We start from the raw sequence: 17,144 nt of genomic DNA, 5'->3' as shown, positions 1-17,144 counted from the left end.
AAAGCAATCAGTGAATGCTGAGATGTTCTTTGAAGAATGGGGCCCTCATGTTCTTCCCGAAGTGCCGGCTGGAGGGGGCAAGCATCATCTGTGTTGGTTAACTTGTTCCATAGACAAGGGGCGTAGTAGGAAAAGGCCAGTTTATTTTTCTCCCCTGTATTTCTTTGATTCCAATCTAGGCATTTTGTGGCTCCTGGTAGTTTGCTGGCCTCATCTCAAGAGGTGAACGTCTTGTCCAGAGTAGAGATGAGTTTTGGTTGCGACTGCTTTGTAGGCGGCGCAGGCTGTCTTGAACACAATGCGAGATCGAACGGATAGCCAGTGCAGCTCCTTAAGGATGGGGGTGAAGTGGTCACATTTTCTTGGTCCTGTGATGAGACTTTCTGGATGGCTGGCAGATGGGTCAAGGTGGCATGAGGCCTCCTGCAGGCAGGGCACTAATACAGTCCAAGTGGGTGAATATCAGGGCTTGACAACGGATCTGAATCTTGGGGTACAAATTAAAGGCTCGACTTTGAGGAGTGCACCCTGGTACTATGCTGCTTAGGTCTTCTTGGTGAAAAGTGTTTTGAAGCAGAGGTCACAGTCTATAGTAAAGCCAAGATGTTGCAACGCTGAGCTGTTGTTTCATATCAATCAGCCAATCCAGGACTTCAGCATTCTTGGTGGGGATTCCCAAGAGAATGAATTTGGACTATGTCTGGTGGAACTTGAGGTCCAGGCTTGGATGAGAGGCAGCAAAATGCATCAACTCGAGCACTATCTGATACAATTGACATTTACAGAAATGTGCAGGTCATCAGCATATTGGCATATCTTGACGTCGTTGGCAAGGAGTTCCCCAGAAGTTCCATGTAGAGTTTAAAGATAAAAGTGGACAGGATGAAACCTTGTGGCGCTCTGCATGTCACATGACAACGCTGGGATCTTTTGAGGCCTATAGGTATAGGTTTGTCTCGGCAGGAGATAGACGGTGAACCAATGCCCGACTGTTCAGTCAAAGCCTTTGTGCGTGGTGAGGATGCTGAGCAGGGCTTAATGGTCAAGTTTACAAAGTCAGCAGAGAGATTTACTGTTTTGTTCTGAAATTAACTAAAACTAGTCATACATCCCCCCCCACGCACAGTGCTACATATCTTGTGTGTGCAGTGCATCCGATTATCTCAACCAATTGCATCAAGATTCACAAACAAAAGGATGTGCACATTTCAAGTTCTAAGCTATTAACCAGGTATAAAAGTCAGTCGCCAACCGGACATGAAGGTCTGTTCATCAAATGCAAACAGCACACACCTTCTCACTTGCCAATGGCTAGTGGGCAAAATAAATTGCCTTATAGACCATTCCATGGTGTACTTCACAATACCGGTGTGGAGAGAATGTCCTCGCTCTAAAGAAAGCAGGAAAAATACCATTAAGAAAGACCGCTCAGCGACCACTCCGAGCGGTCTTTCCAAATCAAACTGTCATGCCCCTGCTACACACAAGTGTGTCCAGAGGCTGACAGGCAGAGGAGGAAAGGTGCAGGAGCCAGGCAAGTGTCTTTTCAGTGTTACGAATGTGTTGTTAGTGCGTGCGTGTCTTTGCAGGAGAGGAGGGTGAATTTTTGTAATGGAGGAGGGGATTGGGGGGTGGGGGGGGTAAATGTGTGCCTGTGTGACTGTGTGGGAGAGGAGGGGAATGTGTTGGGCAGGGAAGCTGGGTGTTTGGTGATGAAAGGGGTTTTGGGGAAAACCCCCAGATTTGCTAGAAATCCGGTGGGGGAGGGTGGTCATGTAAGGGGGGTTGGATTTTCATATTTCAGCTATTTCACAAAAGCCAAACAAAACCGTCCGGAAAATAAAATCCGTCTTTTTTGTGTTCGGCCTTTAAAACGTGGAAACAGCACAATGGGATCTCGAAGACAAGGTATTGTGGTTTCTATGTGATAAGCTTCACAAAATCCCATTTTACAGGATCCAATCACAATACAACAAATTTTACAAACATAAGCATAAAGAGCTCTTCAATTTCACACTTCAAATACACTTGTGAATCACCACATTGCTATATAAAAAAAAGAACTCAAGAGCCACCGTACAGATCTGCAGCAAACAAGATTCATCCACTTTAAACTTCGCACAAACCTCTCCACATCAATCGCATAAAATCTGTGCCACAGGTTCCCCCCCCCACCATCAGCTCAAGAAAAAACAAAAATACATTGCATCAGGCTTCTCCATGCTAACCACCACTTTATACTCCAATCCAGCTTGGACCATCCCAAAATAAGCTCCCCAAGAGTCAAGTTTCCTTGAGAGCTCGCTCACTTTACACAGTAAGCATCTACAACATACCTTAACTTTTGTCTGATGCTCCAGTTGCAAGGTCTGCTCTTGCAACTGTGCAAGGTTGAGGGCTTCCTTGGCATGGCCTAGAAAACAAAAAAAGCACAAAGAAGTTTTAATGAGCACGCAAGTGCTTTGCTTAAATTGTAAGTTAGCACACTTTTTCCGTGCATGCAGTTCACCCAGCTCAGATAGGCTTTTAAACCTTAATACACAACCCTGAAGCAATGTCCAAACTAAGCACACAAAAGGATCTGCACTAAACCCCCCCAAGCTCCTACTTCCATCCTGAAAACAAGACTTTCAATTTAATTTGTGCCAAGTTTTCATGTCCATCCTTCCACAATTATAGCTCTAGGACTGGTGGGAACCAAATTGTGATCACCACTTTCAAGCGTTTTTAAATGGCTCCTCTGTTACTATGCTTGGGTCTGGATCCTATTTGACGGACTCTTCCTGCATGCCATGAAAAAGACACAATAAGCATTACTCAAGAGGAATGTTGCTCTTTTTGACCGAACCTCCAAACTTTTAGTCAATAGGCTTTATAGAAAACATGGCACCTTACAACCAACAGATCGAAGACCTTTGAAAATTCCAACAGCAAGGGGCACAAAACATGCATTCACCACCAGTAGCCATTGGCGAGTGGTAATTCACTGTGGAAGAAAGAAACAAAAAATGGCATGCTACTTCACATTTTTCACCCCCACCAAGCCAGTGGCGTGTCTAAACTCTTGACTGGGGTGTCCCAAGTGGTGCGCCGACTTATACAGGGGTGGCATATTTTTTTCCATGGATGGGTTAAAAAGAGAAATGTTATGAAAATCCATAGACAATTACATTTAAACTCAAGCATACTTAAATGTAAGTAGTTATGGTCTAATAAATATTTCAAGTGGCAACCTACTAGCCATTTGCAGTTATCCACCACAGTTCTAGACATACACAGCACAATTTCTCACATCAGGATTCATTAATCACTAAGGGCAATTTTGAATCCTGGTTTTAAAATAAATAACATGCATATAAATAAAATGTAATGGAATATAATCTGAACGTTTTCGATTTGTGCTGTGCGAAATGGTGGTTTGCTCTCCCAGAAAGTGAGCTTGTCTAATTAGGCCTCCCTTCAAAATGTTCCATGCTAAAAAAGTATAGTCCAGACGTGCAGTATTTCGATGGGCGTGGGCTACTGAGACAGCAGCAGCTGCAATCTGAGTTGTCAACAGGGCAGCAACAGATTAACATGTGCAATCCTGAAAATAACATGCTGGAATTACATTAATTCCAACAGCCATGCCAATCTAACTGCCGGCACCCATTATTCAATTCTATACTTCCTGCTGTTCTTCATTTTCTAATTCTCCTCGACCTCGCTACCCTCGATGCGGCACTGATCTCTTATTTCACCCCCCGTTGGATTTCTGTTCCTTTTCTTTCTCCCCTTCCTACCGTCTCGTCCTTTGAATTCCATTTCATATCTTTTTCCTTCTCAGTTTCTCTATTCTTACTATTTATCACACCTCTGGCCACATCGCATCCTTTTATGAGGATATGGACACCCCATTAGCTTCAGTTTTTCCCATACGACTCCCTATTAATCATATCTGTGACTAATATTCATTTTACTCAGACTGACGTACTTCAATGTCCCTTACTGTTTACATCTGCCTACAATTTTAAGCTATTAACTTGCCCCTCATACTGGGTCTTACCGCTACTTAAGAAACCCACTCTAGACACTAGTGTCCCCACGAATTATAGACCTATCGCCACTGTGCCCTTCCTCCTAAAGATCCTCGGCAGAGCTGCCTACTTGCAGATCAAGAACCATCTAGCGAAAAACAACTTGCTAGGGCTTAGACAATCGGGCTTCCATCCCAAACCCGGCACAGAGACAGCCTTGATCGACCTCAAGACACAAATGGACAACCTCAAAGACAATGGCAAACGAGCCCTCCTTCTCCTCCTCGACTTGTTGGCCGCCATTGACATGGTAAATCATGACATTCTCTGCAATCACCTAGCCTCAGCAGCCAACTTCTCGGACAAAGCCAATGCCTGGATTCAATCCTTCCTGAATAATAGATCGACTAGGGTCTTCGCTCCCAAAGCCTCTGCCACACCACCCCCCGTTACTTGCGGCGTCCCCCAGGGTTCCTGCGTTTCCCCCACACTATACAATGTATTCACAAATCCCCTCTTCGACATACTAGACACTTGGGTGTCATCTACACAAATTACGCCGATGACACGCAAATACTCCTACCACTAACAGGCGACTATTCCACCGACAACACAGTACTTAACAACATTTACTCTATTATCCAAGAATTGATGGCCAAACACGGACTCTGCCTTAACGACAAGACTGAGCTCCTTCTCCTAGGCTCCCAAGCCAGACTTGAACTCGAAAAACTTCATCATACATTCACCATTGACGGCAACAATATTTCTGTCTCCAACAGCGTCAAAACTTTTGGTATCTACCTTGACTCTTCCCTCACACTGACAAGACAAATCAACGCTATCTCATCCTCCACCGCTTACACATGCAAGCTCATCAATGCCAGCAGACACTACCTCTCAACCTCCAACTGCACCACCCTATCCAGAGCATTAGTACTTTCCAAAGTCGACTATTTTAACGCTCTCTACCTGGGCACCAGCCAAAAGAATATCAACAAGCTTCAAATTATACAAAATAACGCACTAAGAGCAGCCATGAACATTCCCAAACACGAGCACATCTCTGCTACCAGATGCGACTGTCATTGGCTATCAATACCTCAGAGAATCGAATATAAAACTCTCACACACAAATGCTTATCCAACCTAGCACCCAGATACCTCTCAGACAACCTCACGTTCCACACACCATCCCGCCTAACCAGATCAGCCCAAACCCACTGCTTAAATATCCCTAGATTTAAGCTCCAAAAAGCAGGCGGCACAAGCTTCCCAGTGTTTGCCGCAAAACTTTGGAAACCACTACCAACCGACCTGAGAGTCGAACCATCCTTCCACCGCTTCAGACATAGCGCCAAAACTTGGCTTCTGGCCAAAGAAGCTTAAATCGCCGACTTATGACAACTCATTTGTATATACCGTATATCCTGCACATTCTCAAATCGTGCATATACGTTTCAAGCTGTATGTTACTAGTAACTGAGCTACAATGTGTATTTTATCAGCTACTGCTTTTACAACATGTATATTATCAGCAACTATTTTCCCAATGTTTTCAATATTTTCATCTCATGTAATGTTTACATACTCATGTAACGCTTACCTATTCTTACCATGCCTGTAACACCCGTCTGCAACACTTTTTCACTACTGTGTAACCATGTCAAGCGCCTGGATGCCCCAGGGTCAAGCGGTGCGCTATATAAATAATAAACTAAACTGATGTAAAATGAGAAATCTTTACATCCTGTGATCTCGACTCTATTGAATCCATTAACCCCTCACTCTTTTCCTCCTGCTGATCATTTCCTGGTCCGCACATCACTTGATTTCCATGAGATTTCATCTCCTTCCTTTCCCAAAGCATCCACTTTTCTTAGATGTGATCTTTAGAAGCTTGATTCCGCTTTTCCACAGCCCTGGTTCTCGCCCCTCTTGAAATCTCTAGGGATTCTTGCCCGTACAGTAGGGGTGTCACAGTATTAGTTTCATGGCGGTACGATAACCTTCTTGCCAAATGACGGTATATCATAGTGATCGCGGTTTAGCAGGTGGAGTTAACCAATCTTAACAAATATTTTCTAAAAGGTCATACATTGTCAGATTTATCATCACAAACAAAACCAGGTACCCAGGGCCAGAAGTGGGCTTTTCAACATAATTTCCACTGAAATGACACCTCTTGCTTCCACCAAACACAAACACACGTGTAGAGAGGAGGAGGGGGGGGGGGTGTTAGGCAGAATCCTGTGCAGTGCCCTTAGGGACCACTACACACAATTAAGACCACAGGTGGCAATACAAGTTTTACCTTTGGTACAAGCCTGTACTACTATGTCAAAGTGGTAGCAGTAGCAGAGCAGCCAGGCTTATCTCAAGAGTATATGAGCAGTAGCAGAGATTTCACAAAGGGACCACAATTACTGTGACTCAAGCAAACACTGACTTAAGGTTTCAGGAAAAAAAATATAAGTACATTTATTTTTAAACCATTCGTTATAAACACAACACTTCTATTAATTCAATATCACACGTAAAATACACTACAACCAACCAATTCACTTTGGTACACTCTAACTCCAGGTAAGTACCCTATGTTTAACGGACCGGTGTTGTGAAACAAAAGAGGTTACCGGGAATACACTTGCGATCACTTTTTGACAGTAATGACAGTTCGGTCTTACTAAAGAAACGCGTATCCGCGGCAAGAAATGTTACCGGGACAAAAACACACTTAGCACCTGAGTTAACCAGAGAGAGTTGGGGCAGAAATCATAGGCAATACTTTTGTCAAGGCAGACAGAATCAGAGAACACTCAGACAGAAATTCGAGAGTCAATAGCCCGGAGCCAGTGTCAAGTTGAACCGGGTTCCTGTTGTCGAGGATCACAGTCGGATGGTTCGAGATTCAACGTTGCCAGGAGTACTTGGATATTGTCAACAGAGGAAGCAAAAGTTATAAGAAGGAGGGAAAACAAGGGCAAGCCTTGGAGGTGAAGAAAAGGGGTTCACCCTACTTCTTCTAGCAGAACACAGTACCTTATTCAATGAAGAAGCTGGTGCCACGGCAGTTGTTCCTGGTAGTTTCCTGCAGACCCATGGTTCCTGTAGCTTCGGTGTGAAGGAGGACGTCTGGAGGGGTCTGCATCACACAGGGATGAGGGCGGCAGCAGCGACGGTGAGTAAAAGGTGCTCTCCTTAAAAACAGGAGAGGCTCTTCAGATGGCTATCTGGACCACTACAGCAGTGTGCAGCGATTTCGACCAAGAAGAGGATCCTCTGACTGTGGAAGATGAGCTGGTTATCCCCACCAGGCTCAAGGGAAGAAGACTCTGCACTGGATCTTCTCTGGTCGTCGAAGGGTAGATAGCTCAGGACTGCAGCAGGGCTTCACCAGGACGGGGTAGTTGCAGCAGCCGTCTTCTCCGCTTCTCTTCGGTTCCTTGTAGTTCCAGTGGCGACTCTGACTTCTAGCCCAAGAGACCTGCCTTTTATGCGAAAATCCCCCATTCACACAGCCTGGCTGTCAATCATGCAGCAGGGGGGTTGTCCAGCCCGGACAACCACCTCAGCCAATCATGGCAAAGTGCGACTTGTGTTTCCTAGGAAACCCTGTGCAGGGGGTGACTACACCCCTCCCTCACATTCCGCCCACCTAGACACCCAGGCGCCTAGAGGAGGGCTTCTTGGCAGAAGCCCGCCAAAAGACAGTGAACAAAGGAAGCAAACCTGGTTTGCCGCGCAAAGTAAAACACAAGAAAGACTAACAAAAATAAATGGTGACTAAACTTGACCGGAGCCAAAAGAAAAAGTATTTGGTCCAGTGGGTTTAACTTCAAGGCTAATATAATAGCCTAAAACAATACCACGTTTATATAATATAATCGCGGTAGAAAAGTTAGGGTAGATAACACTGCCACCAGCCAAGTCTAAATGTTAAAAGAGCGAAACAATGCTCTAGGAGGTACAGATAAAAAGGGATACAGAGTAACCCTTTCCAGTACTCCATGTACGATCGGATGAACTGGATCTGTGGTAAAATGACTAAGTAAAGTTAATGGCAACTTTACCCTTTTCTGGGGGACAGTAGTCAGCCTCACAAATGGAGTCGGTGGAAGTCTAAAAGACAACCCTGTGTCATTGCACTGAAGGTGCTGTGTAACACAAAAGAAGGGGGTACTGAAGTGGTGTACACAATCACAAAAACAGATGAAATACACATGGCAAAACATGGGTAAGAGTGGGGGAAAAGCTCACTCTTACCAAGTGAAAGAAAATTAACTCCACAGGTCCAGCAAAGCTGCTGGGGGCTCACTAGGTGAGGGAAATTAGCCATAAATTGAGAATTCTCCCTAACAGGGGGGGCCTGCTGCGACTGGCAAAGCAAATTGAATAGCTTTTCTTAAGTGGTCATTTAGGCTTTTAGCTCCCCACTGGCTACTGGTGAAGATGAACATGTTGCCATCTTTATAACCTGCATGCCACAGATCAATGGGGTCTGATGGTAGTATATGCTTGTGTGCATACACACGCAGGCTCGCTTTACATTACAGCCTTTAGTTTACTTGCGAGCCAAAAGGTGTTCAGTAATCACAGACATCTTACCCTTTGGTATGGCAGCATGGAATAACCACAGAGATGAGTGAATTTTGCAGTGTGACTTATTATATGTAAATTCAATGATAGATCCAGGGAAATCCCCCATTGTCATATGTTTAGCAAAGAGTATCCATTATAAATATATAAACCCCAAAGCCGCCAACCCAAAGTAAACCCTTTTTCCTTCTTGGCACTGTATTTATTCTTCCTATTGCTAACATACTGATTTTGTGTCTGGTCAGACACGTGTGGTTTATGGAATGGCATTAAAAACTGCTCCAACTGAAACTACTTGGAAGATGGCACATCCAACAGTGCAAGACCAAGACTGCGCAGCAATTGCTTACTGCAGCTTTTCCAAATAAGATAGAAAAGCACAGTTAACGGTATTAACGGTATACCGGTATAAACAATGTGACGGTTATTATTGTTCAATTAAGTGGTTCACGGTATCTTTAACGGTATACCGTTACATCCCTACCGTATAGCTGAATGCCATTGGCTCAAAAACAAACCCCCCTGCTAACTATCGCTTATTCTCTGCCACCCTTCCTTCACACACCTCTCGTCACAAACAAGCTAAATCAAGCTACTTTCAAAAACGTATTTCTTCTCATTCTAATTCTCCAAAGCTGCGTTTTCACACTCTGAACAGGCCTTTGAACCCCCTGCTCCCCTCCCCACAGGCACCCAAATTACCTTTGGTCGACCCCTCGATCTATTTCATTCTCTCTCCTATAGACTTTGCCAATTCTTTCCCTTGCTAAGACTGACACTATTAGTTCCTCTGCAAGTTCAGTAATTTCATCCTATCAAGTCTTCCTGCCTTCCTCGATTCCGCTCCCTGTGCTTCCCTCTCCTTGCATTCATCTTTCTCCTTGTTCACACCCATCTCCAAAGGTGATGTCTTATCTATAATCCTTTGGATGCACCGTACTGCTGCTCCCTTTGACCATCTCCCTGCTTCTCTGGTCCAAATCGGTCTATCCTGCTCTGGCTTCTTTCCTTACTACTTTATTTCATCTCTTGTAGCTCTTAAGTTCCTTTCCTTCGGTTTCTAAGCATGCCACTGTTCTACCACGCCTTAAAAAAAAACCCTCTTTATTTTGTCTGATCCCTCCAACTTCTGTCCTATTTCACTCCTTCCATATGCATCTAAACTATTAGAGCGTTTAGTCGACTTAACTTTCCTCTTTTCTTAAATAACTTCCTTCCTTCTCAACAATCTAGTTTTAGATCTGGCTATTTTACGGAAACTATACTCGTGTGTATCCGATTCTTTTTGTCATGCACATCAGCTCAAACTTTCCTCTCTGCCGATTCTTCTTAATCTCAGTGCCGCCGTTGACACGGTTGATCGCCTCACTCTGCTCTCTAAACTCTCCTCCCTTGTTCTCTCTGGCATAGTGTTCAACCGAAACACTTCCTACCGCTCTAACTGCTCCTTTTCTGTCACTTGGAAAGGTTCTTGTTTCTTCCCTCTATCACAGTGACCTGCAAGGGTCTGTCCTAGATACTATTAAATTCTCCCTTCACACTTTCTCTGCCTGCTCAGATTACTCGTTTTGGGTTTCAGGCACACATCTATGCGGACGATACCCAGATTTTTCTTTCATTTCTCTCCCTTTCTGACTATTCGTCAATCCTCTTCTCTTTCTCCCATCTCTGCCTGGGTGTCTTCTCGTTTTTTGGGCCTCAACTCAAAGTAAAACTACAATCTTGTTCTTCCCCTCCTCCAAGATTCTCCCCCGACCTTCCATCTACTTTCCCCTGCTGCACCTCTGTCCTCTGAAGCATGGAACCCGGGAGTCATCTTTGACCCCTCCTCCTTTCAAGCACATTGCGTCTGTATCTCACTCTTACCACTTGCATCGGTTTAAAATAAGAAAAATGTACAATTTGCTCACTTCCTCTTCAACCAAAACGTTGCTCCAGTCTCTGTTTCGCTCATCTCTTATTGCTCCTCACTTTATGTTGGCCTACCTAAATATGTGTTTAATCCTCTCCGTTCTATCCGGCACTCTGCGGTTAGGACACTGGTCTTCATCCCTCTATTCACATTTCACCTTACCTTACCCGCCTTAAATGGCTTTTGGTCCACCATTGATGCAAATTTAATTTGTCTTCTCTTCAAATCTATTCATGCTCTTGCTCATTCTTACGTCTGTACTAGGATTTCCCTTTATCAACTCAATTGGAATCTCTGGTCTTCTTCTCAATTTCTCCGGTCTGCCTTGAGCCGCCGCGGCTCATTTTAACTTCTTGCCCCAAAAATGTTGAACTCTCGCTGCTTTGAAATTCGCTCTTGCTCCTTGCTCTCCCGCTTCTCAGATACACAATCTTTCCTTCTCTTGAATTCTGTTTTTGATTCTTGGTCTTTAATCTGTAACCCCTACTGTGACTGTACTGTAATCCTTTTGTTAAAGAAAACTGGATAAATGTGCTATATAAGCACATTAAATAAATAATAAACCATCAAATAAAACTAACCACAAGGCCTAGCTTGGGTACTTTGGTAAAAACTAGATTAAAATCTATTACATCTAGTTGTATACAGTGGCCTATGGGAGGTACAGTTATAATGCCAAAACCCAACTGATATTTTGTTATAAACTGGGTTGCCTGTCACTCCTGCAAAGGTCAGAGCTTTTATGCACTGCTTTCCCTCTGGGACTTTTACCACAACAAATGTTGGTCCCAGCATTGGAGGGCCCTTTCTTCTCTGCTGAGACATCTTAACAACTTCCCAGGAGCATACCGCCCTGGAAGAAGGGCAGGAAATGGTGCTGCAAAAGGAGTGTTGCTCAAACAATAGTGATTGCACACAGGGGGCATAATGACTATGGTATTTTTGATCTTAAAAAGGGGCTGTATAGTGCCGCTGAGGAGAGAGGCTGAACCCAGAACAAGGGGCCTGCCATCTTGAAAATGCCTATGTCACACTTCCTTGATATGATATGATATACAATATGGGATTTATAACACCTATACACAAGTGTTTACAGGCGCGACAAGGCAAGGGGAGGGGAGAGGGGGACAAAAACGTACTATGCCTATTGACATTCATATTGTGCAAGGGAACGGGTAGGGGAGAAGGGCCGGGGGGAGGGTGGATGGAGAAGTGCAGGACAATGGAAACCGTAAACACAACTAGTGCGGTTGCTCATGACTCAGGAGTGCAGACGAGTGTCTAGTAAGTGCAGGAGAGGGGACTGTAGGGATACAGACCACAAGTGCAGGGGCGTGCCAAGAGGCAGTGCGGGTTTGCAGCTGGACAGGCAGGGACCTGGGCCCGAATTCAGAGGGTGGCCAGGTGACTAGTGTGAGTATCAGACAGGAGATCAGCAGGGGAGAGGACGAGAGGAGGCAGAAGCAAAGAGGAAGGTCTGGAGCTGCTTCCGGAACCGTAGATTGTTCTGCTCAAGTTTCAGAGAGGCAGGGAGACTGTTCCATAGGGAGGCACCAGCCGAAGAAAGATCTGCCCCCAACTCGTTGCTTGGAGAAGCGACGGACCCTAAAGGAGTTGGAGGAGAAGAGGATGGCTCAAGTGGGAAGATATTTCGCTAGAGAGAGTTGGAGGTATTGCAGTCCCCGGCACCAGAAAGCCTTGTGGACGATGCAGAGGTTCCTGAACTTGATCCTTGCCGCCACTGAGAGCCAATGAAGAGATTTCAGTGCTGGAGAGATACGATCCCTGGGCTGGAGGCCAAGGACAAGTCTTGCAGTCCTGTTCTGGAGAAATTGTAAAGGACAGAGAGTAGAGGTAGGTAGATGTAGAAAAAGGCTGTTGCAGTAGTCCAGTCTAGAGAGGACCAGAGCTCTGGAGACAGTGAGCTTCTGGGGAAGGAGAAGAAAGTAAGAATACCTCTGAGGAGGTGCAGCTGGCTTCTTGTGACTCCTCCGAGGAGGTGCCTTCTTCTGACTCCTCCTAACTTCCTGAAGACAAGGCCTCTCAGAGCTGGCATCCGAAGGCAAACACTTGTTCTAGGAACAAGGATTGGCCCCTTGCAGAAAGCTTGGAATGGACCAATTCACTGTGGCAAAATTATTATACAAGGTGTGAGATGTGTGGGAAACCAGAAGGTGCCTCACCAGCTAGTCCCCGTGGATTGCTCAGGTGGCCAGGGCACAGCCATCTCCTTTGGATCCAGACCCTGGCGGGTGGACCAGTCCAGGAGGATCACCTGGGTGAGGGGGTCTTCGGGGAGAGGGAGACTGGATGGCGCAACGTGGCATCCCTCTTGCTGTAACACCTTTACCCCATCCTACAAGGGGAGATACGTGGGATCTTTCCCCCCACCCCCTTTCCCTTCACAAACACTTTCACATGGACAGCCCGCTCTAGGAAAAAAAAGACTTGCACCTGAGCGGTGTACCGGACATGTCCCGCTTCTATGGTAGGCGAAGTCAGGCAATTATTGTCAATCGCTCACATCAAACTTCCATTAAAACTTCCCCCAAACGGATAAAAAGCGGAGCACGAGAGCACACTCTAAGCAAGGCAAAGCACACAAAGGAACAGTCGAGTCATCAGCTGAACAAGGGGAGAAAGACGGCAAACCAAGGAGGCTTCAAAAGGAGGGAAATACCCTTGACCTTTCCGGCAAGAAACCGTTACTTTCAAAAAACCTTAGAGTTTAGAAAGCGTAAGGCCAGGAAACCAGACTGAAGAATCCTGCATTGTGTGCCGAAGATACCGGGCGCAGCAGCTGCCGTGGGATCGTCCTTTAGCTTAAAGAACAAAGAAGCGCCAGAGAGATCAACACAGCCGGTGAGTTGATGCAAGACCGGTTTGTGTTGAAATCAAGGTTGCAAGTGGCAACATTGTAGAATGACCGCTGGAATGAACATTAAACGTGTGTGATGAAAGACGTGAGTAAAGCTAAACAGCTGATGAATGTCTGAACTTGAGAAGGAAAGATACGATACCGCTCAAGTGGTCAGGCACCGTGAATGTGCTCAATCGAAGGTCTCTGCAAGGTATCCAAGAAGCGGTAGAAAGGAAAATAGAAGATTGATCAGAACATTGTGCAAAGTAAATTAAAGTGGTCCTGCAATGGTTTAAGCAAAACCTATCCAACATACGAAAGTCTTCGTTTTTGTTTATGCTGGTTTGTTTATATATAAAGCGCACCAGACCCAAGGCTATCAGGGCACAGGGATATGAATACTTTAAGCTTACTGGTTACAAAATACAATACAGAATACAGTGTACAGTTGAATAGTAATGACAGGCAGAAATACACACAGGTATAAGTTACAAAAAGTAGGGTTTTCAAGCCAGCGTCAGACATGGTCTGAGGTTAGGCTGAGATTAGTGATCATTTTCTTTAAACCATTTGTTTTTTTTTTGTCGTAGATTCATGTGAAACTTTTTACAAACACTTTTCTCATGTAATTAAATCAACCATTTGATGTTTAGTCTGAAGTTTGATACCTAAGAGGAAACCGTAGAAAGTGAGATTACATGGTGCAAGCCTAAACGAGTGAGACCAAGTGTAAACATTGTTGTAAAAAGGGGAGGGGGGTCCACGCCTGAAGGAGGGAGTCCCATGATAAACACTGGAAGCAAAAACGTGTGCATGTGAAGATCCTGATGAAAGTGGAAATTTGATATTTGTTTGTTACGACAGGTCCTCTGCAGTAAGAGACAGTAATTGGGCAAGAGACTTTGGCAGACGGCCCTGATACCTATGCGTTGAACTGTATCCTTCTGGCAGAGAAGCCAGAGTGTGCGAAGCTCGATTGTGCCGCCTTGCCCTGTGCTGAAAACACAGGGAATGGAAGCCAACTGCTCAACCGTCCTTACATATTTCTTGAACACTTCATTTGCACACACAATTGTCCCACACCGTTTTGTATTTAGAAGTAAGGATTGGCAACAGGTTTATTAGTATAGGCCCTTTTATTTTGACAGAGAATAGACTAGGACTGCGTGATTTGATGGTCGTAGCTTGCTCCCATCCTTACATTTAGGTTAGATAGGCGTTCATCCAACCCAATGAAGAAACACCCTTGAACTGTGATCACTTGTGTGTCTTCCGTGTTTGATACCATGCCTTCCTTACAGATGCGGTCACCACCTTAACTGAATCATCTCTGGACTCGAACAAAAATCCTGAAGAATGTCTCTAGATTTCAGTGGAACCTTGTGCTAAAGCTTGCCCAAAGTCCCCAGCAATTAGGGTAGAAGAGGATTTCCACTGAGGGTGCAGACTTCCCCTTACCAGTTTCAGAGGAACGTTTGATGCGACTTGCTGTTGGAAAAGACCTGCCTGCTGCTGGAACTCTGGTAGCCTGCTCAAGTAGTAAAACTGCAAGCAGTGCGCCAGTCAAGATTTTTAAGTAACTGTATTTACACCCTATTTTTGACAGTAGGGAGTAAAATAATTTTAAGGCAGTATGTTATCAGCAAGTAAAATGTTTTAATTGTAAAAAAAAAAATAAAAAAACTACACTGATTTTTGTAATAAATATATCTTTGAACCTAGTTAGTCACGCACATTAAAAACGTCAATTTTGAACTCTTATGATCAGGCAGTAATACTTTTCTTCCTTTGGCAGTGCATGTACTACTAGTCCAAGCATATCCAAGTAGCTATGTAGGTGAAAGCAGGGGGACAAGCTCCTATGTGTCCGTTTTCTATTTTTTTCTTGGTGGCATCTTTACTACCCAGACTTTTGTTTTTTGTGCGTTTTTGCCTATTTGGAGGGGTTGGGGAGGTGTAAAAGTGGCCGACACATCCCTCATCTGTAGGGCTTCATGCACGTGTTTTGGTAACCTTCCCAGCTGGGAAGGGCAGAAGGAGTTAATATTTCTTCGGAGACGCAAAGCATTGATCCGGACAAGCAATACATGACATTTCCATGCACCCAAAGAGCAGGCCTCTACCAAATACCGAGATGTAACCGGATTAGAACTACATTGTGGTATGAGAAAGGGGAGAAGCAGGAGAGACACCACATCCATTTTGGCTATTTTCCCCCATCTACTGCAACCATTCTCCTCACTACTTATCCCCTCCTCTCACCATCCGAGACCACCATTGCCAGGGGCACACTGCTAATTGATAAACCCTTGAAAAATCAAGTGTCAGGAGAAAGAGAGGCACCTGCAGCCTAGAAGAGACTGGTTAGCTTGACATCAACAGGTACTACTTTTGGCTCCCCGGGCCAACTGATGCCAAACACACACATCTATCGGAGTAACCCTGCGTTTAGGAATATCTATAAATACACATTAGGACACCTCTAGATGACGACATTTTCTGCAGAAGACGTCGTAAATAATGGACAAAATGATATGTTTGCAATTTATATATAATTTAGAATGGCGGAACGCCATGTACTAGCTCCTTGTTCCCCGGCGGAAGTTCCTGGACACTGGATAACCAGGAGCTAAAAGCAGCTTCTGGGTATTCAGCATTAACCAATCTTAATTTCGATCCCTGAAACATATATTAAGTAAACCGGAATCCTCTTTAAGCCAGCAGTTAATCAGAGGTAGACATTTCGAGTTGCAAGCTTCTAGTCAGCCATAAAAAAGTCCATGACCACCACCACCTCGGTGCTAGATTTAAGAATGCAAATATATGGTTGTCACCAGTGGATATCACAGCTTTGGGTTTCTCACGTATATGAGCTGCTACATCCTTACCACGGTAAGAGATTTTGCTCTGGGCAGTGGGGCAACGCATCAGATTGGCAGTGACCTTGACAAAGCACTGCACTGATGCTTGAAGCCGTTTTTTTGCACTTAAGAATCCGGGCAATGCGCATTGAAACTGCTCCTATAAAGACCATAGCAGGCATTAATTAGTCCAGATTCAAGCGCCATAACCGCTGTGGACACAATATATTGCAAGCACTATGATCAATAGCTCAGACCCAATTTCAGGTATCGACTTATATTCTTGCTTTCTCCCACTGCACTGGGTGGAACCCGTGGGCACTCTTGCTTTGATGCTTGCCATTTCCTGAGGCCAGAGGATTCTTATACATGGGAATTCGACCAACCGACTACAGTTATGAAAAGGAAGACTTTTTTGCAGCTTGTAATCTTTTGATGCTGCACCTCTCAATTTGATATCGTGATCGCCATATTTTCAATTCAATACAGCCAGTTATTACATTGCCAAGCACACAGTGACACCTACTGGTCAAATGTATGAAGATGTGCTCATCATTACTACTACAAGGTGTTTGACAATTTATTTTAGTGCACATATTTGAGATCACCTCTTTGCAGTTTTGAAGATGTTTTTGTTGGGTTCGAGCCCTACTTATTACAGGGCTTTACATGTATTTCTACGATCTTAATCAGCGCCAGTTTCCCCCAACCCCCACAGGGGACAGCTTTATGAAGTACATGCTCCTTTTGATGCCATTTGTATCCTCTAGCCAGCGCCTTCATGCCTCTCGCACTCAGAGAGGTATTCCAATCTGGTGTTGTCGTTTAGTACACAGTTGTAGCCTCAGGGAATTCTGGTAACTGCAGTCCATTCAGGCAGCCAGGAACCAACTCCT

The 17,144-nt window shown here is 44.7% G+C and overlaps 1 protein-coding gene across 1 annotated transcript in view; it reads right to left on the bottom strand.

The window, feature by feature from the left end:
• The window catches only part of LOC138472127 (ATPase family AAA domain-containing protein 3-A), a 672,103-nt gene that overhangs the window by 616,694 nt on the left and 38,265 nt on the right, over nt 1-17,144 (bottom strand). The window contains exon 2 of the mRNA XM_069610129.1: nt 2,337-2,413. Coding sequence (XP_069466230.1) covers nt 2,337-2,413 — 77 coding nt within the window. The remainder of the gene's footprint in view (nt 1-2,336; nt 2,414-17,144) is intronic.

Source organism: Ambystoma mexicanum, chromosome 8 (assembly GCF_040938575.1).
Source record: "Ambystoma mexicanum isolate Mex_15411 chromosome 8, UKY_AmexF1_1, whole genome shotgun sequence".
NCBI lineage: Eukaryota > Metazoa > Chordata > Amphibia > Caudata > Ambystomatidae > Ambystoma > Ambystoma mexicanum.
This window is presented reverse-complemented; position numbering and strand designations above follow the sequence as displayed.